At 47.4% G+C, this 24,104-nt stretch overlaps 1 protein-coding gene across 2 annotated transcripts; it reads right to left on the bottom strand.

Moving 5' to 3' along the window:
* Positions 1-760: 760 nt before the first annotated feature.
* Positions 761-20,950, bottom strand: LOC125428134 (C-type lectin domain family 2 member D-like). Of its 2 annotated transcripts, XM_048487789.1 has the most exons (9): positions 20,807-20,950; positions 17,052-17,472; positions 15,390-15,412; positions 14,950-15,017; positions 11,375-11,470; positions 9,208-9,312; positions 7,042-7,220; positions 4,181-4,290; positions 761-2,360 (listed from the first exon to the last, which is right to left on the bottom strand). In XM_048487789.1, exons 2-9 carry the CDS (start codon positions 17,247-17,249, stop codon positions 2,219-2,221), a joined length of 921 nt encoding a protein of 306 aa, XP_048343746.1. In that variant the 5' UTR covers positions 17,250-17,472; positions 20,807-20,950; the 3' UTR covers positions 761-2,218. The 2 variants fall into 2 exon arrangements, with proteins under 2 accessions (XP_048343746.1, XP_048343747.1); XM_048487790.1 differs by lacking the exon at positions 11,375-11,470.
* Positions 20,951-24,104: the final 3,154 nt, after the last annotated feature.

The raw sequence follows: 24,104 nt of genomic DNA, 5'->3' as shown, positions 1-24,104 counted from the left end.
CTTAGCTTGGACACCCCCCCCCCCAGCATTTTGTGATTGGCCCCACCTGCAGAGCAGCCATTTTGTGGTGGTTCTTATGACTTGTTCTCAACATTCCAAAACTGGTTGGAGACTCATCCTGTGTGTGAGGAGACCTCAATGGAAATGTGATGACATCATGAGTGACAGGCAGATATCATTTCTGTCATGACCAGAAATGTTTAGATAGTGATTACTGCCCCCACCCCGTCCCTGCCCCCAGCAAAGCAGTGGTAGGAAGGGCCCACTGGGGGCAGAGAATCCCTTGCCCCAGAGGTGGGATCCAGCAGGTTCTCACAGGTTCCCGAGAGTAGGTTACTAATTATTTGTGTGTGCCGAGAGGGGGTTACTAATTGGTGATTTTGCCATGTGATTTTTGCCCTAGTTACGCCCCTCCTCTCAGCAGTAGCGCGCAGAACTTGAAGCAGTCTAGCAGGAGGTGCACCGGCGTGCGTGGCAGCCTGCGCCTGCGTGCATTCGTTTCCCGCCCAAGGACCGGCGCAGTGGCTGCGTCCTTGCCACAGCCCCACCCAGGAATGCCCCGCCCCCAGAATGCCCGCCCCCGCCCCCGTCGTGCCCCGCCCAGCCCCATTGGTGCTACACCACAGTTTGAATCCCACCACCATGGGAACCTGTTACTAAAATTTTTGGATCCCACCGCTGCCTTGCCCCCAGCAGGAACTTGGCAAAGTAATCACTGAGAAAGAATGACCAGTGAATGGACCCTGCAGAAGACACTCTCTTGAAGTTCATCATGTTTGTATTTATTTGCGTTCATCAGGTTTTCTCCTGCCCATTCTCTGAACAGCTCAGTTGTCACACACAGCTTAGTTGTCTAGGTAAGTACTCACAACAACAGCTGGACAGCAGTCTTAGTTTCAGTCCCCCTTTCACACCTCTTGAGTGGGAGATGTTGCTATCTGCCCTCCCCCTCAATTTGCTACCAATATCTGAACCTTTAAGAAACTCAGACGTGGCAAAATCCAAAACATTTAGATTAGGCCCTAAAACAGTCAACAGGCCTCAAACATCATGGCTCTGAATACTGAAGTTTTAAAAAATGATAAGTTTGTTCCAGTTGCCCTGTGTTTCTGAGTCATCTGGTTCCATCTTAGGCTACATTCTCAGGGAGTTTTCACAATTCCGAGAATGCTAAACTTGCCTTTTTTTCTATCTCAAAGGAAAAACGAGGTAGCTGGTTTAATTTAATCATTACAGGATACCCTTTGCCCAGGCAGCAGGTATCTGTGACTCTGCCCCAAAATTTGCACTACACATAACAAGAAATGAAAAAAACAAACACACACATTTTAGCGTGTTTTCCTCCAATACTATATGCTTGATTTCCAATCTACTGACTCTGGAAGTCATAGACCTTGTGGTCTCCTTCACAGTGACTGTACATTCCCTTCAGATTGGATTCTTGACTACACCTACATTTTCTCCTCTTCCAAACTCGCCGTGCCTCAGATCAGAGAATCTCTCCGGCTTCCGAAACCTCCGAAAGCACAACTTTTCCTCTCCCTTCGCCAGGAAAGGGAGATAGCATGCATTTGCTTTGCATCGGGTTTTCTCGCTCCTCCAACAACGGTTCCTCCACACTCTTTTGGGGCAGCAATTCAGAGCAATTGGGAGAAGTTTCTTTTTAAGTTTTTTTAAAAATAAGAACATAAGAACAAGCCAGCTGGATCAGACCAGAGTCCATCTAGTCCAGCTCTCTGCTACTCGCAGTGGCCCACCAGGTGCCATTGGGAGCTCAGTCTATTGCTGGAGCGACAGACCAGTGAAATATACATGAAATTTTCATGGTCTAGCAAAAGAACGCCAGACCCAACACAGCACACAAAGGCAGCCAACAGCAGCCTCCCCTGCTGGTGGTTGCCTGGAGAGAATGTGTGGGTAAAATGGCAGCTTGGGTCAGCTGGGGACACTTCTCAGCAGGACAATGCCCTTTAAACAAAAAAGCAGGAAAGCCCCACGGCAAAGCTGTTGGCTGCAGAGTAAACACTGCATGCATAAAGGGCCATATAAGAATGCTTGGGTGCTAAGGATCCTCAGATCTCCAATGCATCTGGCAAGGGCTTGCCACCCTAAGAAACTAGGGGCTTGCTGACACACCACCGCACATGCACGCAAGTGGCAGCTCATGACGTGGGGAAATGCTGGTATCTCTTCCGATACAAGGTCAGTCTATTGACGTTCACGTTTCCCTGCAGTGGCCGGGGCTCCTCTCTTGTCTTGCTCTCTGGCTGCACAGATATTTCTTCTCAGTGGAACAATCAGTGCTGCTCACAATCCCGTTGTTTAGATAAGCGCACGGCCCGTCTCCTCCTACTTCAAACCTGCAAGAAAAGAATAGTGAAAGGGGCTAGTTTGCACGCGCCTTTCCTTTCCTACAGTGCCCCCTGGGGCAGATTGGTCAGCAGCAGTACTGCAGTCAAACCTCTGCTCACAACCTGAGTTCGATCCTGACAGAAGTTAGTTTCAGGTAGTTGGTTCAAGGTTGACTCAGCCTTCCATCCCTCCAAGGTCAGGAGTGTCTAGCTGGCTGAGGGTAAAGTGTAGATGTTTGGGGAAGGCAGTGGCAAACCACCCTGCAAACATAGGTCGAATCCCCACTACCGTCTTAGCCAGGTTTCAGAACACAAACTAACCAGGTTTGAGGGACGACCTCCCCGGTCGAATCCCCACTATGACTGTTAGTTTGTGTTCTGAAACCTGGCTAAGACGGTAGTGGGGATTCGACCGGGGAGATTGTCCCTCAAACCTGGTTAGTTTGTGTTCTGAAACCTGGCTAAGACGGTAGTGGGGATTCGACCATAGTCTGTCTATTAAATGTTGTGCTTTGATACTACCCCATGGGTCAGTAATGACCTGGTGCTTGTACAGGGTACTACCTTTACTTTTACCCTTTTCCTACATATGTGATCTGGGTGAGGTGTTGTTGGGTATTTTGTTAACGATAATTAGCAGAGTGCGGAATAAGAGACCATGCAACAGTTGCTGTGATTATATAAAAAAGTTTACTTACTAATAAAGGAAAAAGGGGTTACATGGAATAAAACAAAGAACAACTTTCTATTCTAGCACTAACTTGGTTACATTGCTCAGGACCATGTGAGCCCACATGGTGCCTATGTAGCAAGGCAGAGATTCACCTCTTAAGGTGAATCTTGTTGTAGCATCTTAGAAATGTGCCCGACTGTGACTGACTGAGACAAAGAAACATAGGTCGTTTCCCCACTTACCTGCTGCTGCGCGCTACTCTCCCCAAGTAGCACGGGGTCCCCCGGCACTCCCCACTATAGGGGCGGCGACAACGCAGCTGCCCCAACACTGCCGCTGTTGCGCCCCCTCAGCGTGCGTCATTCCTGGCGCTCATCAAAACAGCGCCTTTTGATGACCCCGTGCTCTGCGCGGGGTCATGGGGAAGCCCGGGAGTGCACCAGAAATGACGCGTGCTGGGAGTAGCGCGCAGCAACCTTTGGTTGAGGTAAGTGGGGAAACGACCATAGTTAACTTTATAACCGCTGACCTACGTGACTTGTCCCTCATAAGCAATGTTGGGTTAGCTAACCAATAGCTTAAACAATGAGCTGGTCATGAAACTCTGACCTCAGTAACTAATTAGCATGCACATAGTTAACCCCTTAATATCTGAATTGTGACAGACACTTGCAAATCCCACCAGGTGTGTGTGTGTGTGTGTGTGTGTGTGTATACACACAGAGAGAATGAAAGAGACAGAGACAGAGACAGAGAATGAAAGAGAGAGACAGACAGAGAGAGAGAGAGACCCAATAAAACTTTTAAAATTTTGAAAAACAGAAGAAAGAATATTAAAAGCCCTAGATCTCTACAAATCTTCACATTTAACAGCCATATTTAACCCTACCATGCGGATCAAAAGATCTGTACAATGGGGCCACTCAGGGATAGGGTGAATATTTCTGCAAAACTTGGAGGATACTCTGGTTTTCAGGAAAAATAAAAAAAACTTTTGAAACTGAGGGGAAGAGCATAAAAAACTCATGAGAAGACCTTGTAAGATTTAGGGCACAAGTTTTATGTTTGAAAACATCCTCAGGGATTCCTGTTGATGTGGTTTCTTTAACATACGAAAGAAGCAAGACGCACTTGAGTTAAGGGTATAGGAACTCACTGGTTGTTGAACGCGGTACCATCGGGCCATTTCCAGCTCTCGCCTGGTTGTCTGAGAAGGCCCACCCAGTGGTTGAAGGGTCCTTTGTGATGCACTGCAACACTCTGGTTCTTTTAAAAAAATGAGAAAAACTAGTTTTCAGAAGGGGGGCTTTCGTACATAAGGATGCCAAATGATTTGGAGGGAAAAAAATGTTTTGTTTCAACCTCTGAGGCAGCAGACAGAATTTTGTGCATAAAAGCCAAGGTTTTCAACTGGTTTCACCCATCTTCTTTTGAAGTGAACATGCAAAGTCATCAGCATAAATTACACACTGTGCACGTGCTTAGCTAGTGTCGCTATTCGTATCTGCCAGCACCAGCATCAGAGTCAAGCAGAAAGCTTTTGCAGTTAGTTCCAGTTCTGTCCCCTGATTTGTCCTAAATTTCATCCTTCATTCCCAACCTGAGCAAAATGTGTAATCTTGTGCACGTTACAGAGAAGAGGTCTGAGGTCTGATAATATGAGAGGCAAACTGCAGCAGCCAGTGTTGTCTGCTCTACTTGACTGTGTACCTCCTGCTTCTTGACTAGGCTGACCAGACGTCCCACTTTTGGCGGGACAGTCCCGCCTTAAAACAATTTGTCTGGCGTCCCGCGGGTTTTTTCAAGTGTCCCGATTTTTGGAAGGCTGCTGCACTGCCTTCTGGGGCGCAAGGCAGTGCGGCAGCCTCCCCCGCGCGCGGCCGTCGGAGCGCACGGCCTTCTGGGGTGCTCCTGTTTCCCGCCCTGTGACAGGGTGGGAAACGGGAGCGCCCCAGAAGGCTGTGCTCCTGCGGCCATCTGGTCACCTTATTTTTTGACCCACAGGAAGTAAAGTGAGGTGACTGTCTTGGGTGGCAGATTTTGGCACAAGGAGGGTAAAATGAAAGAGCTGATCTGTCCAGTAGGGGGCTCTCCTGGTCAAGCTCCACTGGAATGGAGTGGCGTAGCACCAGGGGGTGGGGCGTGTGCATGATGCACCAGGTGCGGGGACGGGACGGGGCATTTCAGGGTGGGGGTGTGGCAGGGGCGCAGGACGCACGTGTGCCCCGGGGGCAGTACTCCCTCGCTCTGGCCCTACTCAGCATGTCTTCTGTATTTTTCCCAGATCGGCTGCCCTGGAGAAAATTGCTGTGTTAGAGGGAGGACTCTATGGCATCAAACCCCACGGAGGTTCCTCCCTTACCTAAACCCTGCCCCACCCCCAGCTCCACACATGCTCATTCATTTGAACAACACCATAGGAACTTTTGGGTTCACACGTGTCATTCATCCCAGGGCTGCTCTCAGACGGCAGGAAAGTGATAATTCTTAGCTGAGGAACCGGATAGAATTCCAATTGCATTCCTTCTCCCTGCTCGTGTTGCTAGAAAGTACTGTCAAGTTACAGCTGATTTATGGCGACCCCTGGTGGGGTTTTCAAGGCAAGAGCCGTTCAGAGGTGGTTTGCCATAGCTTGCCACTTCATCCAATCCCTGGTATCCTTTGGAGGTTCCCCATCCAAATATTATCCGGGGTTGACTCTGCTAAGCTTCTGAGATCTAACGAGAATGGACTAGCCCGGGCTATTCAGGTCAGGGTTTCTCTCTGCTTATTATCTCCATAAATAAAATGGATACAGATCGTTCCCTTTTCGGATGAAAGCTGAAAATTCGGAAAAGAGGATGTTGCTGAGGAGACACCTGTTGTACAAGGTGATGTTATAAAATACTAAGATCCGTACAGGCGCCTGCTGGGGCAAAATTGTAAACCGCAGTACTGCAGTCAAAGCTCTGCTCGTGACCTGAGTTTGATCCCAGCGGAAGTCAGGTTCAGGAAGTCAGGAGCAGCAGTGGCATAGGAGGTTAAGAGCTCATGTATCTAATCTGGAGGAACCGGGTTTGATTCCCAGCTCTGCCGCCTGAGCTGTGGAGGCTTCTCTGGGGAATTCAGATTAGCCTGTACACTCCCACACACGCCAGCTGGGTGACCTTGGGCTAGTCACAGCTTCTCAGAGCTCTCTCAGCCCCATCTGCCTCACAGGGTGTTTGTTGTGAGGGGGGGGGGAGGGAAAGGAGATTATAAGCCCCTTTGAGTCTCCTGCAGGAGAGAAAGGGGGGATATAAATCCAAACTCTTCTTCTTCTATCTGGCTCCAGGTTGACTCAGCCTGCCATCCTTCCGAGGTTGGTAAAATAAGTACCCAGGTTGCTGGGGGTAAAGCGTAGACAACTGGGGAAGGCAATGGCAAACCACCCCATAAACATAGTCTGCCTAGTAAATGCCGTGGGTCAATAATGATCCGGCGGTTGCACAGAGATCCAGTAGTTCTCTCACAGAGATCCGGTAGTTCTCCCCACCTACCTCACAGGGTGTTTGTTGTGAGGGGGGAAGGGAAAGGAGTTTGTAAGCCTGTTTGAGTCTCCTTACAGGAGAGAAAGGGGGGATATAAATCCAATTCTTCTTCTTCTAGTTGCACAGAGGCCCCTTCCGCACAGGCAAAATAATGCATTTTCAAACCACTTTCATAACTGTTTGCAAGTGGATTTTGCTATTCTGCACAGCTTCAAAGAGCACTGAAAGCAGTTTGAAAGTGCATTATTCTGCATGTGCGGAATGAGCCAGAGACTACCTATTCATACTATAAAAGGCACCTCAAGAAAGAGCACCATCTTTGGACAGGACGTCCTGCATGGGCTCTTTTGCAGCACAGCTAGGCACCAACATCATTCATAACAGCCGGAAGGCATTTTGCAGCCTGAAGCTCAGTTGAGAAATACCAGTCTCTCAGTTTATTTCAAACTCGCGCATGCTGGTGTGGCAGCCACATCGTAGAGGTAGCGCTGGCAGCTCCTTCCCTTACCAGTTTCTCGAAGTTGTCAATCACCGCCAAGGAGGCCCCAAGAGAGGAGCAGTGCTGCTGGCCAGCATCCCAGCCCCCTTCCAGATCCAAGAAGTGAAAGCAGCGCCCTTGGGACATGATCCAGCCATGTGGACAACAAGGGGTGGGAGTGACGGAGGGCCGCACGTCGGTTTTAGCCACTGACAACAAGAATCACAATTTGTTTCAGGGGTCATGTTTGCATTCTCCCTCCTTTCTTCACAGAACTTGGGGTGGAAATAGACATTACAGAAAGGTTAAAGGGAATGCTGCTCCACGCCTCTGAACCCCTTCCTAGCAGTGTCGAGTTCAGAAAAAGGAAAATAACGGCCCAAGAGGTACGTCAGGACCAGATGGTCTTTGCATCTAGGTTCCAAATTGTGTGACGAATTGCTGGGAGTGAGTTAATGCTTCCTCCCAAATAGGTAAACGGCTTAAAGTAGGAAACTCCTAGAGATTTAGGGGAATAATATCCAGCTTGGGGAATGGGATGCGATGCCTTAGATCAGACCTGGGCATTATACGGCCCGCGGGCCACATCCGGCCTGCCGGATGACCCTGACTGGCCCCTGCTTTAGAAGAACCCATCATCAAAATGGCGGCCAGGAGAAGCGGCGCGAGACTGGGATTATTTTTTAAAAGCCTCTCTCGGTCATTCACGTGCGCGTACACACTTCCCCCTCTTGGGAGTCCTTCCTTCTTACGCAGGCGCGTAAGATTGGCCATGCTGGAAGGGGCTGATGGGAAATGTAGTCCATGACATCTAGAGTGCCAAAGGTTCGCCACCACTGGCCTAAGGGCTTTGGGTGGTGTTCAGGTAAATAAAAACAATCTGATTTATAAATGTAATTTTAAAATAGATTTATTTGGGGGATGGCGGTGCCAGTGATCGGAGGGGAATGTAAAGTATAAAAATGAATGAATTGTGTACTTTTGAGTAGCTACTCAGCATCTGGATTCATCTATATGAATGAATGAATTGGCACATATCTTAAAACAACTTGTACAAGAAAAAAACGGGAAAACATTTTCATTTCAATCTGCTATCCACTCCCCTGTAGGGCCTGATTTTTAAAATTTTTATTTTAATGCTTCTTCCTTGAGCAAAATCACCTCGTACCACTTCCAGATAAATGTGAGCCAATCATTATCCTTCCCTCAAATAATTGTTTGTATACCATGTTTTCATTGGTTATAATATATGAAGGCTGGGCCAATGTGGATGATGTTCTCTTTGCATAGCCAATTTCACATCAGTACTAATTCACAAGGAGAAATGTCAGGATTGTGAAAAACCATGTTTTCCAAAGTTGTCATGTGGCTGGGTAAAAAGAGAATGTCATAACAACCAGCAGTTTCAGTAGACAAATAGTAAAAGTGATACCCCTTCCAAGCATTTTTTTTTAAAACAACAGAATAACAAAAAGAAAGGCACAATCTCAAAATTATATGAAGTTGTTTTCGGTTTGAATGTTGAAAACACTTAGAGGAGTTACTCCCTTTGTGAAAGGGTGGAAGAGAGTATTAAAGGTCAGCCAGACATATTTTTTGTGCACAAGGATATAGGAAATAATAGTGCACTACAGGGTGTGAAAAGATGCTCATCTGAGAAATGGTGGCTTCAAATTTGTCTATGTGTGACAAAATATAGAGCCCTGTAGCAGAGGTGTACCGGGGCCAAATGGCACCTGGAGGTAAAAACCCTCCAGGCACCCCTCCCGTGTGGAGCCCCGCTTACTCGCGAGTAATCATATCTTGCTCACAAGTAAACCCCACTTACTCGCGAGTAAGCGACGCTTACTTGTGAGTTAAGCTCCAGCCCCTCTTCGCTGCCTGCAAGCCGGGGAGTGAGGTTCTCTCACCCCTCCGTTTGCAGGCAGGGACAGGGGGGCAGCAGCAGCTCCCAGTTCTTCCATCAGCAGCCGGGGAAAGCAGGACTGGGAGCTCCGTGGGTGGCTCCATGGGGTACCCCATGTCCCTAGGGCCTTACGCCACTGCCCTGTAAATGATAAAGTATACAGTATACAGTATACATGATAAAGTATACAGTAAGGTAAGTCATCCTTAATATTAACTGTAAATTACAGGTATTAGGAAGAAATTAAATTCCTAAAGTGGTTTTTTACTGTACATTGACATTCCGCTTACTTGTAAAAACTAAGATAGTTGTTACCAGCCCCACAATCTGGATGGTAAATACTACCAGAACAATCCATATGATAGAGTTTTGGATCCTGGAGTTCGACCGAGTGCCTGCATAAGAATAACACAGAAGACAATCAAAACCAGCTTTTACCGTTTATTTCCATCCCAGTCTTCCTTTACGGAGGTCTGGTTTCTTGCTCTTCCTCACAGTGACTGTGTGAGGCAGGCTGGGTTGAGGGAGAGTATCTGCCCCGAGCGGACTCTCAATCTAGAAACCTGGCAATTCCCCACACTAGGTGATAATTAATTGGTGTGGTACCTTGGAGAACTGTAGAAGAAGCGTTGGATTTATACCCCACTTTTCTCAACCCTAAGGGGGCTCAAAGTAGTATGCAAATTCCTTCCCTTCCTCGCCCCACAACAGACACCTTGTGAGGTAAGTGGGGATAAGAACGTTCTGAGAGAGGCCAAGGTCACCCAGCAGGCCTCATATGGAAGAGGGGGAAAACAAATCCAGTTCATCAGATCAGAGTCCACTACTCATGTGGAGGAGAGGAGAATCAAACCTGGTTCTCCAGATTAAAGTCCACCGCTCCTAACCACTACATCACACTGTCTCCCTGTACCATTACCCAGAACTCCACAGAACCCAAATGAATAGATTATTATTATTATTATTATTATTATTATTATTATTATTATTATTATTATTATTATTATTATTATTATTATTATTATTATTATTATTATTATTATCTATCTATCTATCTATCTATCTATCTATCTATCTATCTATCTATCTATCTATCTATCTATCTATCTATCTATCTATCTATCTATCTATCTATCTATTTATTTATTTATTTCCGGGCCCTGCCCCGGGTAGAGGCCAGCCGTATCGGCGAAGGACAGGGGACTACCAGCAAATTGGCCTCCGCAGAACTCAGAGGGCTATTTGGGACTTATGGGGTTAAATCTGCCTCATTCACTTGAGTGATAGGTAGACCTCTGAATGAGTACCTATACCACCATCACAAGCTAGATCTGCCCCAAAGGCTGCTACTCAGAGCTACACCTGTACACAGGAAGTCGCACACGAAGCTGCCTTCTGCTGCATCGTACCATTAATCCATCAGGGTCAGTATTGTCTACTAAGACTGCCAGCAGATATCAAGGATCTCGACTGAGGTCTTTCATGTCACTGCTACCTTATCCTTTCAACAGGAGATCCTGGGTATTGAACCTGGTACCTTTTGTATGCAAAGCAAATGTGCTACCCCCTGAGCCACAGTCCCTCAATTGTTAGCTAGGGAGATCTGCAGCAGTATTGGTCACTTTCCATCGCTGTTGCAAATTAGAGGAGCCAGGGTTTCTGCAATGCCACAGAGCCAGCATGTCATAGCAGTGAGTATGTCTGGGGGATCCCAGTGCAAATCTGGCACATAACCTGACTGAATGATGCTGGGCCCGACTCTGCCTGCCTAACCTACCTCACAGGGTTGTGTTAACGAGGATAAAAACGGAGAAGAAGAAGAAGAGTTTGGATTCATGTCCCCCCTTTCTCTCCTGCAGGAGACTCAAAGGGGCTGACAATCTCCTTGCCCTTCCCCCCTCACAACAAACACCCTGTGAGGTAGGTGGGGCTGAGAGAGCTCCGAGAAGCTGTGACTAGCCCAAGGTCATCCAGCTGGCGTGTGTGGGAGTGTACAGGCTAATCTGAATTCCCCAGATAAGCCTCCACAGCTCAGGCGGCAGAGCTGGGAATCAAACCCGGTTCCTCCAGATTAGATACACGAGCTCTTAACCTCCTACGCCACTGACAAAAAGGTAGTAAACTGTTCAGGGGGAAGCATGTATAAATATCTAAATAAATACTCAACATCTCTGACAGAATCTGTCACTGGAGCATTTTTGTATTTGAAGCCTAACGGGCTGTTGAGACTCCTTTGTTCCATTTATTTGGGAGCTGAAGGGCATAGTTTGCAATGAAGATGAAGGGGCTCACCGACACAAGTTCTGTCAACTGATTTAGGGGAAAACCATTTGAAGCTTCATGTACAAATGCTGCAGGTTTCCCCAGCTGTATCCAGTTTACAAACATCCTAAGGGCCTCTGACTGGGCTTTCAATCCAGCAAGACCGATCTTATGTTCTTGAGAAGCTCCATTTACCTTCTTCCTTCCTTTCGCTGAAGTTGAAGTCAACCCACTGCTCCATCAACATCAGCTCATCCGTATGGTCCTTCTCATTCCCACTGAGTTTCTCTCCTTTAAAAGACAACAAGTGACCACGGATTCCAACAATACCTTCCACAGATAGTTTAGATGAAACTGAATTGAGTAGCAGTAAGAAAGAATGGGGGAAATCTTTGGGGGTTCAGGGATGCCGCTGGTGCCCCTGCCAGCACTCAGTGGGGCAACAGAGAGTGATGGTGGTGGTAGTGAATGGGAAGAGCTAAACAGCGTTTGTTAACTCTGCAATATCGCTTCCAGCTACATGACAGGAAGTGACATCTCCTCACCATGAGGCAATCTAGGACTCACCAAAAACCTGAATCCTAGAACGTGGCCTTGATGAACACCATTTTGGTTAAGTACTGCCCCCCAATAATTTTCTGAGTGACAACAGTATTGGAGACTCGTATTGCTTTGCAGATCTCCTGCTTGCTAGGTCGGCCTGCCTTCTCAACTCTGTACTTCTGCAAAGAAATGGATATGAAACTCATATTTGCTTCATTCAGCTACATAAGGAAGCAAGTTTTAACTCAGACATCCTTAACTGGCTGTGGAGCTGCATCTGAGAATTGATGTGGAATGCACAAGCGCACAAGCGAACAGCTAAGTAGAGCCCTAAAATATATATAGAATCCCATTGATCAGCTGTTTGGGTGGAAAGCAGAGGCTTAGATTCAATTCCTCCATCTTACTCCCCACAGCAGAGGCGTTCCTCCCATTGGGCAAAGTGGGCAGTTGCCCTGGGGGCAGCCCTGTGGGGGGGCGCAGGTTTGTTTGTGGGATTTTTTTGTATTTTCAGTGTTTTTCCATTTTTGGCCTGCAGAGGGCGCAGTTTTTAGGCTAGCAGCACCAAAATTTCAGGGATGTTTTGGGAGACTCTCCTGATGCTATCATCCAGGTTTGGTGAGGTTTGGTTCAGGGAGTTCAAAGTTGTGGACTCCCAAAGGGGGTGCCCCATCCCCCATTGTTTCCAATGGAAGCTAAGGCTACACATTTGAGGGTCGATAACTTTGGACCCCCTGAACCAAACTTCACCAAACCTGGGTGGTATCATCAGGAGAATCTTTTACTGATACCACCCAGGTTTTGTGAAGTTTGGTCCAGGGGGTCCAGAGCTATGGACTCCCAAAGGGGTCCACCCCATCATCCATTGTTTCCAATGGGGAACTAACAGAAGATGGGGGGCTACACGCTTTGAGAGGGGTCCCATAACTTTGGACCCCCTGAACCAAACTTCACCAAACCTGGGTGGTATCATTAGGGAAGTCTCCTAAAGATACCCTGAAAGTTTGGTGCTGCTAGCTTAACAATTTCACCCCTGCCAGCAGGCACCTCCCAAATTTCCCCAGATTTTCCTTTTAAATCCCACCGACTTTGACATGGATTTAAAGGGAGAATCTGAGGTCCCCAGTTTAAACATTGCAAGTGATGCTGTTTCAGGGTGGGGGAGAATCAACCCCAAAATAGCATCACTTCCAATTTTGTTTAAACTGGGAACCCCAGATTCTCCCTTTATGGTGGATTTAAAAGGAGAATCTGGGCTCCCTAGTTTAAACACCATTGAAAATGATGCTGTTTGGGGGTGGATTCCAGCATCACTTGTTTAAACTAGGGAGCCCAGATTCTCCTTTGAAACATTGAAGTGATGCTGTTTCCCCCAATTGGGGGATTTTTTGGGTCTAACAACACCATAAAATGTTTTCATAGCAGTAATAAAACATTTTGAAAGCATTTTGAAAATGTTTTCAAAAAATTATTTCTGCTGTGTGGCATGGCTTATTGCTGTGCTCAGATTTGTGATTTGGGGCATGTTCTATCATGTGATGGTGACTTTGAAACAACCTGGTGTAAAAAAATCATTGCTTGGTCACAGTGGGGGAGGGTGGCTGCCCATGGGGGGGCGCCAAACTCCACTTTGCCTAGATACGCCACTGGGCGTAGCTAGAAGGGGGAGGTGCGCATTGCATTGGGCACGCGCCTGGGGGGGCATCAGGTTTTGCCCAGGGCTCCAGTTTGCCTAGTTACGCCACTGCCCCACAGTCAACCAATGCAACGTTAGCTTCCTTTGAAGGCCAACACATGTATAGTCAGGGATGTTTTTGCACACTATTAGGTAATAGTGTCCTGTTTTTGCACACTATTGGGTAATAGTGTCCTGTTTTTCCACACTATTGGGTAATAGCGTCCTGTTTTTGCACACTATTGGGTAATAGCGTCCTGTTTTTGCACACTATTGGGTAATAGTGTCCTGTTTTGGCACACCATTGAGTAATAGTGTCCTATTTTTGCACACTATTGGGTAATAGTTTCCTGTTTTTGCACACTATTGGGTAGGGGCCACAAAAATTCCTGAACTCTGTATTCCAAAAGGAAACTGATTCTGTCAAGGTGTCCAGGAATATATTTCCGTTTGAGGAAATGAAAGTAGCGAAACAGTGAAATAACATTAGCTGATTACCCACTGCAGGCTGTCCCCTGCCCTCGCCCCGCTCTGGCATGAAAAGTTGCACTGCTGTATTAAGCATGTAAATCTCTCACAAATCACCCCCAGCAAAACATTTACCAAACACATGTCAGCATCATCTCACACAAAAAACCTTCAGTGGAATCCACCCCCAAACAGCATCACTTTCAATGGTGTTTAAACTAGGGAGCCTGAATTCTTCATAAAGGGAGAATCTGGGGTCCCCAGTTAAAACAACATTGAAAGTGATGCTGTTTTGGGGTGGATTCTCCCCCACCCTGAAACAGCATCACTTTCAATGTTTAAACTGGGGACCTCAGATTCTCCCTTTAAGTCCATGCCGAAGGGGGTGGATTTAAAAGGAGAATCTGGGGAAATTTGGAGGGTACCTGCTGTCAGGGGTGAAATTGTTAAGCTAGCAGCACCAAACTTTCAGGGTATCTTTTGGAGACTCTCCTGATGATACCACTCAGGTTTGGTGAAGTGTGGTTCAGGGGGTCCAAAGTTATGGATCCTCAAAAGTGTAGCCCCCATCTCCTATTAGCTTCCATTGGAAACAATTGGGGGATGGGGCACTCCCTTTGGGAGTCCACAACTTTGTACTCCCTGAACCAAACCTCACCAAACCTGGGTGGTATCATCAAGAGAGTCTCCTAAAGATACCCTGAAATTTAAGTGCTGCTAGCCTAAAAACTGCGCCACCAGAAACTTAAAAACTACTGAAAATACAAAAAACCCCACAAACCTGAAATTTTTGCGCCCCCACGTGACCAAATGGGGTCGCCTGGAGACATTTGTCTCCTATTGTCGCCATGGCAGATATGCCCCTACCAACATGCCTCCTCTCTTGGCGCACTGCAAAGAGGAAGTGCATCAGGACAAGATCCCTTGCCCCAACGCGCTTCTGGTCCCACCGCGCACCAGAGCGCTGGTGGGTATTTGGCCATTATGAAAAATAGGCTGTTTCACTTCTAAAATGTCACCAATGTGTATGCTTCCAGATGTCACTAGTGCTGCATGTTTCAGGCACAAGGCCACATCTCTTTACCGTTCTCTTTGGAATCAGATGTTATGTTCGAATCTCCAGAAGTGCTTGGCCGCAACTCTTCCTTCCACCTGCAAAGTTAAAACTGCAAAGTTAAAACTCCAGAAACTCATTCAACAAAACTAAAAACAATGTCAAACGATTACAGACAGGTAGCTGTGTGTCAGTCTGTAGCAGCGGGACAAAATCTGAGTCTAGCCCCTTAAAGACCAGTAATGTTTTACAGAGTGAGTCAAAGCTCATATGGTCAGATGTGAGATAGTTAAAATGATCATACAATATCAGCAACTGTACTTGGAAACGTCATCATATCAGTTCTTTGTTATGTGTCCTATTTCAAACATCTGCTTGGTTAGCCATGAGAACTTTATGTCTTCATCTCTATCATCCCTCCCCTCTCCTAGAGGGATGCATCAAAGCAGGGAGAAGAAGAGGACACTTACCCACTCCGTGAACTTCCAGTCCCCTAGATCAGAGGGGGGGAAAACATTTATTTTACTAAAATGAATCAGAGATAGCAATAACTACAATAGGGTACAATCTTGTACAACCTTATCTGAGCGCAGGTCCCACAGAATAATGTGGGACTTACTTCAGAGTCAAAATGCATAGGATTGGGATGTTACCTGATTAATATGTTAATTTTAACTGATTAACCCGCAACTGATTTATTTTATTTATTTTATTTATTTTCAGATTTTTATACCGCCTCTATATCCGGGCAAGTGCTCCAGGGAAGACAAATCTTCCAGCACAGCTTCACCGCACTCCCATGAGCAGATTCACCCCTTCCCTTTGGATAGGACCAGAGGTGGGATCCAGCAGGTTCTCACAGGTTCCCGAGAGTAGGTTTCTAATTATTTGTGTGTGCCGAGAGGGGGTTACTAATTGGTGATTTTGCCATGTGATTTTTGCCTTAGTTACACCCCTCCTCTCAGCAATAGCGCGCAGAACTTGAAGAAGTCTAGCAGGAGGTGCACCGGCGTGTGTGGCAGCCTGCGCCTGTGTGCATTCGTTTCCCGCCCAAGGACCGGCGCAGCGGCTGCGTCCTTGCCACAGCCCCGCCCAGGAATGCCCCGCCCTGGGAATGCCCGGCCACGCCCCTGTCATGCCCCGCCCAGCCCCATTGGCGCTACGCCACAGTTTGAACCCACCACCATGGGAACCTGTTACTAAAATTTCTGGACCCCACCACTGGATAGGACTCAAAGTGTCTGTTGTGGAATGAGGAAGGAAAGGAGTTTGTAAGCCACTTGGAGACTCCTTGCTGTTGAAAAAAGCATGATATAAATCCAAACTCTTCTTCTCTTATGGTATCTCTCCCAAGTGCTTTAGTCTTCTATCTTCTAAAACTTTAATCTTTTAAAACTTTAATTTGCGTGCTCCTTTTCATACCTTTTTATGTCTTTTAATTTGTGGGTTTTTTAACTGTAATTTTCTTCTGATTTTGTGGGCCTTCTCAAAGATACTTCTACAGAGAGTATATAGGCTGTAAATATGATCAATAATTACTATAGTGCCCCTGTATCTTTTCTCCTGAAAGATGAAGAGCATCGAGTTGTGATTTTGAATACAGATGCAATGGACATTCAAACCGTGTTAGCCTTAGGCTAGACTACTGAAATGTGCCTCATGTGTGGCTGTCCTGAATTACTGCTCAATAAATTAGCTCTTCATCAGATAAAGGTATCTCAAATAAAAGGAAACACTTCTTCACGCAACGTGTGATTGGTGTTTGGAATATGCTGCCACAGGAGGTGGTGATGGCCACTAACCTGGATAGCTTTAAAAAGGGCTTGGACAGTTATTAGGACTATGGCTACCAATCTTGATCCTCCTTGATCTGAGATTGCAAATGCCTTAACAGACCAGGTGCTCAGGAGCAGCAGCAGCAGAAGGCCATTGCTTTCACCTCCTGCCTGTGAGCTCCCAAAGGCACCTGGTGGGCCACTGCGAGTAGCAGAGAGCTGGACTAGATGGACTCTGGTCTGATCCAGCTGGCTTGTTCTTGTGTTCTTAAATGATAGCCCAGTGAGTGAACATTATACTTTCTCTAGCTTCTTATTGCCTTATGGATAACATGAATGGTGCTGATCTTGACTGACCTGGTATTTCATACTTGCTGTCTGTTCCCTGGGAATCTCCGTGTGTAATTCATGCGCCTTCGATTCTCTGCGGACTGCACACAGTGGAATTTGGTCCTCCATGCAGAAGAGATGTACATCTTCTCCATGTTTTTCACACACACCCTCAGCTGAGACTTCTGTTTCCTCTGCAGTCACAGGTCTAGAGCTATCTCCCATTTTCTGAGGAGGTTCAGAATTGGTTATTTACTTTTGTCTTGGTAGATTTCTCTGCCACCACAGCAGGGATATTCTCTTGTAGATCTTTCCCCTGAGGATCTCTCGGTGAAGACTTCACAAAAATCGTGCTCACAGTTAACTGGCTAGACATTGACGAGGCTCCAAACAAATGAAATGCTTTTCCTCTTTGACCTTTTGAAAAAGTATATATCCACAACGCACACTGCAGAAAACAGAGGAAATTTTCTTACACATTCAACAGGAGTTATAAGAGATTCACAAAATATAAGCAGCTAAAGCTTTCATGGTGCAGAAGGCTTAGTTTGGGGTTGTAGTTAGTTTCACTAAAATCCCATTGAAATCTCACAACACACACAAAAATAGCCCCAACCAGTGGTGGGATCCAAAAATTTTAGTAACAGGTTCCCATGGTGGTGGGATTCAAACTGTGGCATAGCGCCAATGGGGCTGGGCGGGGCACAACAGGGGCGTGATGGGACATTCTGGGGGGGGCATTCCTGGGCGGGGCTGTGGCAAGGATGCAGCCGCTGCGCCGGTCCTTGGGCGGGAAATGAATGCACATAGGCGCAGGCTGCCACGCACGCCGGTGCACCTCCTGCTAGACTGCTTCAAGTTCTGCGCGCTACTGCTGAGAGGAGGGGCGTAACTAAGGCAAAAATCACCAATTAGTAACCCCCTCTCGGCACACACAAATAATTAGTAACCTACTCTCGGGAACCTGTGAGAACCTGCTGGATCCCACCTCTGGCCCCAACAATGCCATATGTATGGACTGGCTATCATGCTATTAGTAACTCATGAATGTCATTATCTGTGGAATAAATCCCACAAAAGCTAAAATTAATTTACTATTTTTATTTTGTTTTGTCCATTTATACCCCACCTTTCCCTTCAATGGGCATCCAGAGCAGTTCATATAGTTTTCTTCGCCTCCATTTTACACTCAGAACTACCCTGTGAAGTAGGTTAAGCCGAGAGTGTGAAATTGGCCATGATAACCCAGCAAACTTTTGTGCCACAATGTGGATTCAGTCCTGGGCGTCCCAGATCCTAGCCCAGCACTCTAATCAATATACCACTCTGGCCCTTAACAACATCACAGTCAGCTAATTTTTTGGAACAAAATTATCACATCTTAGAGCTAGAAGACAGCAGAAGTAAATCAAGTCCAACCTCCTTCCCCAGAGTCCATGCATCAACCTTCCACACAGATAAACCCAACTTAACCACACCAAGAGGCCTGCAGGAGAGTTTGGGCCAGGGGACTAAAGAAGAGGAGGAAGAAGTGTTTAGATTTATATCCCCCCTTTCTCTCCTGCAGGAGACTCAAAGGGGCTTACAATCTCCTTGCCCTTCCCCACTCACAACAAACACCTGTGAGGTAGGTGGGGCTGAGAGAGCTCGGAGAAGCTGTGACTAGCCCAGGGGTAGGGAACCTGCGGCTCTCCAGATGTTCAAGAACTACAATTCCCAACAGCCCCTACCAGCATGGCCAATTGGCCATGCTGACAGAGGCTGATGGGAATTGTAGTTCCTGAACACCTGGAGAGCCGCAGGTTCCCTACCCCTGGACTAGCCCAAGGTCACCCAGCTGGCGTGTGTGGGAGTGCACAGGCTAATCTGAATTCCCCAGATAAACCTCCACAGCTCAGGCGGCAGAGCAGGGAATCAAACCCGGTTCCTCCAGATTAGATACACGAGCTCTTAACCTCCTACGCCACTGCTGCTCCAAAGCAAATCATCAGACGGAGAGGCTATAAGGGAAGGCAAAGCTCATGTTCCTCATGTCACCCCTCAACCTTCTCTTTGCCAAGCCAATTCTTTCTACTATGGTGTTCAGTTGGACCTTGAGCATAAAGCACATTCTCATCAAGGGCTACGGCCCGCTCACATTCAAAAGGGACGTGGTTTTGGGTCTTTCTCTTAGGTAGGGCAAACCCCCCCCCCCCACATACTGTGTTTCTCCGAAAATAAGACAGCGTCTTATATTAATTTTTGCTCCCAAAGATGTGCCATGTCTTATTTTCAGGGGACGTCTTATTTTTCCGCTCCACAGCTGCATGCTCTGGTGTTCTGTTCGACGGGCATGCTTCCAAACAAAAACTTTGCCACGTCTTACTTTCGGGGGATGTTTTATATTTAGCACTTCAGCAAAACCTCTACTACGTCTAATTCTCAGGGGATGTCTTATTTTAGGAGAAACAGGGTAGAGACTCTTTCCAGATAGGAACCGGCCGCTGATGGTGCCCCCCCCTTTGGCCCCCAACATCTGGGCCATCTGTCATCCAACGAGACTCACCATTCCTCCCTTTTGGGGGGAGGGAACTTTAAAACTAGAATGCTGGATGCCATTCATATTTTCATTTGACTGAGATTTATTGTATAATTATTGGAATAAATTCTTATGGTTTTTATCGCTGCTTTTAAATGTTTTAACTATCTTATATTGTTACTTCTATATGTTGTACACCGCCCGGAGCCCTTCGGGGATGGGGCGGTATAAAAGCCTAAGAAATAAATAAATAAATATATCTAGTATTTTGAGGCCCCTTTTTATTTTTATTTTATTTTATTAAACTTATAGGCCACCTTATCCCCGGAGGGCTCAAAATACTTGCTCCCTCAAGTATTGTGGGGAAGAAAATTCCAACAAGTTGCATTCAGAGAGCAGCTGTACAGATTTTTTTTAAGGTTCCAAACATTTCAACAAGCATTTTCTTATTGCAGTGTTTATAACAGCTTTGCAAGGTACATCATGTTTGTCATATTGGGGAGGAATGCTAAAAGCGTGCCTTGCCTAGAAGGTACAGGATAGACTTGAGATCTGAGCCCAGGATTTCCTGATTTGGGGCTCAGCCTTCTAGTCAATGCAGTGCTGAAACTCCTGAGAAGGTTCTGAGAAATAATATTCCATCTGCATAAATAGCAAGCTTCTGACAAATCATGGTTCACTTGCCTCAAGAAATGGGCTAGATCAGTGATGGCGAACCTTTTCGAGACCGAGTGCCCAAACTGCAACCCAAAACCCACTTATTTATCGCAAAGTGCCAACGCGGCAATTTAACCTGAATACTGACGTTTTAGTTTAGAAAAAACAGTTAGCTCTGAGGCACACATTACTCGGGAGTAAGCTTGGTGGTAGTCAGTGGCTTTGCTTTGAAGCAACCGTGCAACTCTTCCAACGGGTGAATCATGACCCTAGAAGGGTTTACTCAAAAGCAAGCCCCATTGCCGGCAACCGAGTTTACTCCCTGGTAAAGGATCACGCTTTAGTTCTTCGCATGAAAATCAGTGGGGTTTAACAGCGCTTAACAGGGTTCCCTACACTGCTTCCCCAAAACTAGGTCTTAGGTTTAATGCTAATAATCAAGCCCAGTGGCCCAGGCCAGCCTAGATGTGTATGGGGGGCACTCTGTTTGTGCGTGCCCATAGAGAGGGCTCTGAGTGCCACCTCTGGCACCCATGCCATAGGTTCACCACCACTGGGCTCGATCTTTGCTCCCTGCCCCAACCTCAGATCTTTAGCAATCGCCTACCTGGGTTTTTCCAGTCTGGGCCTCCTTCGGATCAGTTTGGAGGTAAAATTGGACTCCTGGCTGAAATCTAGACCTCCCAGCCTCTGACCTATAGCTCTTTAATCCAACATCAGTGTTTCTGTCAGTTCTGACTTGGCCGAACCACGTCCCAAGAAAATCAACAGCAAGCTGAAACGGGAGCTGTGCAAATCGTCGTAAGAGAGCTGGGGCGGGGGGTCCGGGCAGGGCAGCAAGTTCATGAAGAACTGGAAGGGCTAAATCTGTCTGGAGTGGCCTTTGCCAAGGCTAGTGAGGCCTTAAATAATGGAGGGATGTCAACACCGGGAGGGCAGAGGCTGTTTGGAGCGACGGGCGCAAGTGTGACCCAGAGTGACCCACAGGGTGTGCAAAAAAAAAAGGGAGCCGCTTCAGGGAACAGATTCTCCCCAGGCTGCAAAAAGAGCAGAATTGCCAACTTTGAAGCTCCTGAAATTACAAACCGGGATTCCTGCTTCAATGGGACACAGTTCTTTAGAATCACAAGAGGAAAGGAAAGAACCAGGAACAAATCACAGGTCTTTTTTAAAAAATCGGCCTTCTGGGTTTCTGTGGCCTTGGGTAACACGAGGTCTTTTGGCAGGGAGGTGTGCCAGTCCCACAAGAGGGGCACTAGATCCTGACAGCTTATATGCAGGTTCTGTCTGTCCCACTGGCAGTATGGAGAAACTAAGGCCCTATGTGGGTGACTGGATTTAGTAGCCTAGACAGAATGATTCACAGTTGCTTGTGTAATTTTCAAACAAATTCATACAAACGTAGAAGGAAGGGACCTCCAGACCTATCTAGCCCAACTCCCTGCACAATGAAGAAGAAGAAGAAGAAGAAGAAGAAGAAGAAGAAGAAGAAGAAGAAGAAGAAGAAGAAGAAGAAGAAGAAGAAGAAGAAGAAGAAGAAGAAGAAGAAGAAGAAGAAGAAGAAGAAGAAGAAGAAGAAGAAGAAGAAGAAGAAGAAGAAGAAGAAGAAGAAGAAGAAGAAGAAGAAGAAGAAGAAGAAGAAGAAGAAGAAGAAGAAGAGGAGTTTGGATTTATATCCCCCCTTTCTCTCCTGCAGGAGACTCAAAGGGGCTGACAATCTCCTTGCCCTTCCCCCCTCACAACAAACACCCTGTGAGATAGGTGGGGCTGAGAGAGCTCCCAGAAGCTGTGACTAGCCCAAGGTCACCCAGCTGGTGCATGTGGGAGTGCACAGGCTACTCTGAATTCCCCAGATAAGCCTCCACAGCTCAGGCGGCAGAGCTGGGAATCAAACCTGGTTCCTCCAGATTAGATACACGAGCTCTTAACCTCCTACGCCACATGCAGGAATATCACCTCCCCCCCCCCCCCACATCCCTGGCGACCCCTGCTCCTTATCTAGTGGAAGTGGTTTTTTGGGGGGGACTTCCATGATCCCTGGCCAGTCTGGCCTGGAGGAAAATTCCTTCCTGACCCCAAAGTGGTCATCAGTGTTACTCTGGGAACGTAGGAAAGGGTCACAAGAGCCGAGCACTGATACAGAGGTCGTTTCCCCACTTACCATCTGCTGCGCTCTACTGTCGCCAAGTAGCGCGGGGTCCTCCGGCACTCCCCACTACAGGGGCGGCGACAACGCTGCCGTCCCGATGCTGCCGCTCTTGCACCCCCTCAGCACGCGTCATTCCTGGCGCTCCTCAAAACGGTGCCTTTTGATGACCCCGCGCAGAGCGTGGGGTCGTGGGGAAGCCCGGGAGCGCGCCAGCAAAGGGTGGTCATGGTAGATTCTGCACAGCAAATGTATAATGGGTTGCAGTCATTTACAGGAACCTGTTTTCCTTTTTCCCCATTCATAAGCAGGCAGCGATTGGAGCCCGCGGAAACAATCCGGGTTGCTTTCGTGCCTTCACACAGGGGTGCTTTTCTTCATTTTAAAATTTTCTGTAACATTTCTGTCCGAAATTGACTGCTGCAGCCGTGCTGATCATCCCACAATAGGATGGGCTGCGCCTGGGTAGTTGCGCATGAGCAACACGCAATGGCAGGGCAATAATGAACATGTCGCTGTAGATCGGTCATACTCACTGCCATGGGGAGAAAACGTACTTGTGGGACTTTGTACCCTGTGGGGATCTCAGAGAATCTGCTCACAACCTGCTGGGCGATCTACACAGGAAGGCAGAACAGGTGGAAGGGGGGGAAATAAAGCACCTCCAGTCTGGCTATTCGCACGGGAGTGGTTCCAATTTGGGATTTTGCAAAAAGGAGAGCTGGCTTAGCCAGGAGCGTGGGGTGGGTGGGTGGGAAAAGTCCCCGTTGTAGCTACGCCACTGGGTTTAGCGATTCTCGAAAATTCCAGGTTGAGGGGAATAAAATGGGCCAAACTCATTTTGGAGACAGGGCCAGTGCGAAGTCCCCACCACGGCAAACAGTTTGTTTTGTGCCCTGTACCCATTATATTATAGAACGAGGGCAGTGGTGGGATCCAAAAATGTTAGTAACAGGTTCCCACGGTGGTGGGATTCAAACTGTGGCATAGCGCCAATGGGGCTTCGTGGGGCACAAAGGAGGCGTGGCCGGCATTCCGGGGCGGGGCATTCCTGGGCAGGGCTGTGGCAAGGACACAGCCACTGCGCCGGTCCTAGGGCGGGAAACGAATGCACACAGGCGCAGGCTGCCACGCACGCCGGTGCACCTCCTGCTAGACTGCTTCAAGTTCTGCGCGCTACTGCTGAGGAATGGAGGAGGGTCGTAACTAAGGCAAAAATCACGTGGCAAAATCACCAATTAGTAACCCCCTCTCGGCACACACAAATAATTAGTAACCTACTCTCGGGAACCTGTGAGAACCTGCTGGATCCCACCTCTGAATGAGGGATGGGAATTCTTCTCCCACAGTGTAAAATTCCCCTCTGACTTGAGAATTGTCTCCTGTCTGGAATAATTCCCTCAGTTCTACCAACCCTGTCCAGAACACAAATTAGCTCTGTTAGTAGAACCTGGACTAGGAAATTCTTCTCTTCCTAGAACAGGGGTAGGGAACCTGCGGCTCTCCAGATGTTCAGGAACTACAATTCCCATCAGCCTCTGTCAGCATGGCCAATTGGCCATGCTGGTAGGGGCTGATGGGAATTGTAGTTCCTGAACATCTGGAGAGCTGCAGGTTCCCTACCCCTGCCCTAGAAGATAATTCTCCTCTATGGCTAGATTATGGTCCTTTCCCAACAATATTCTCTCCCTGCCAACACCCTGGGTCTATTCACAGGCACTATACATGCTTCATCACTTTGCATCTGAGAGTTCAACTC

This window comes from Sphaerodactylus townsendi, linkage group LG03 (genome assembly GCF_021028975.2).
Source record: "Sphaerodactylus townsendi isolate TG3544 linkage group LG03, MPM_Stown_v2.3, whole genome shotgun sequence".
NCBI lineage: Eukaryota > Metazoa > Chordata > Lepidosauria > Squamata > Sphaerodactylidae > Sphaerodactylus > Sphaerodactylus townsendi.
Note: the sequence above shows the minus strand (reverse complement) of the source record. Positions and strands in the feature narration are given on the sequence as shown.

What these genes read in the sequence shown, in the direction of transcription:
- LOC125428134 (XM_048487789.1), bottom strand. Translation starts at nt 17,249, where the DNA reads ATGGGAGATAGCTCTAGACCTGTGACTGCAGAGGAAACAGAAGTCTCA. An exon ending in CAGCAAGTATGAAATACCAG is followed by an intron (nt 15,413 to 17,051) that starts GTCAGTCAAGAT and finishes CCTCTGATCTAG; the next exon opens with GGGACTGGAAGTTCACGGAG. An exon ending in ACTGGAAGTTCACGGAGTGG is followed by an intron (nt 15,018 to 15,389) that starts GTAAGTGTCCTC and finishes TTAACTTTGCAG; the next exon opens with GTGGAAGGAAGAGTTGCGGC.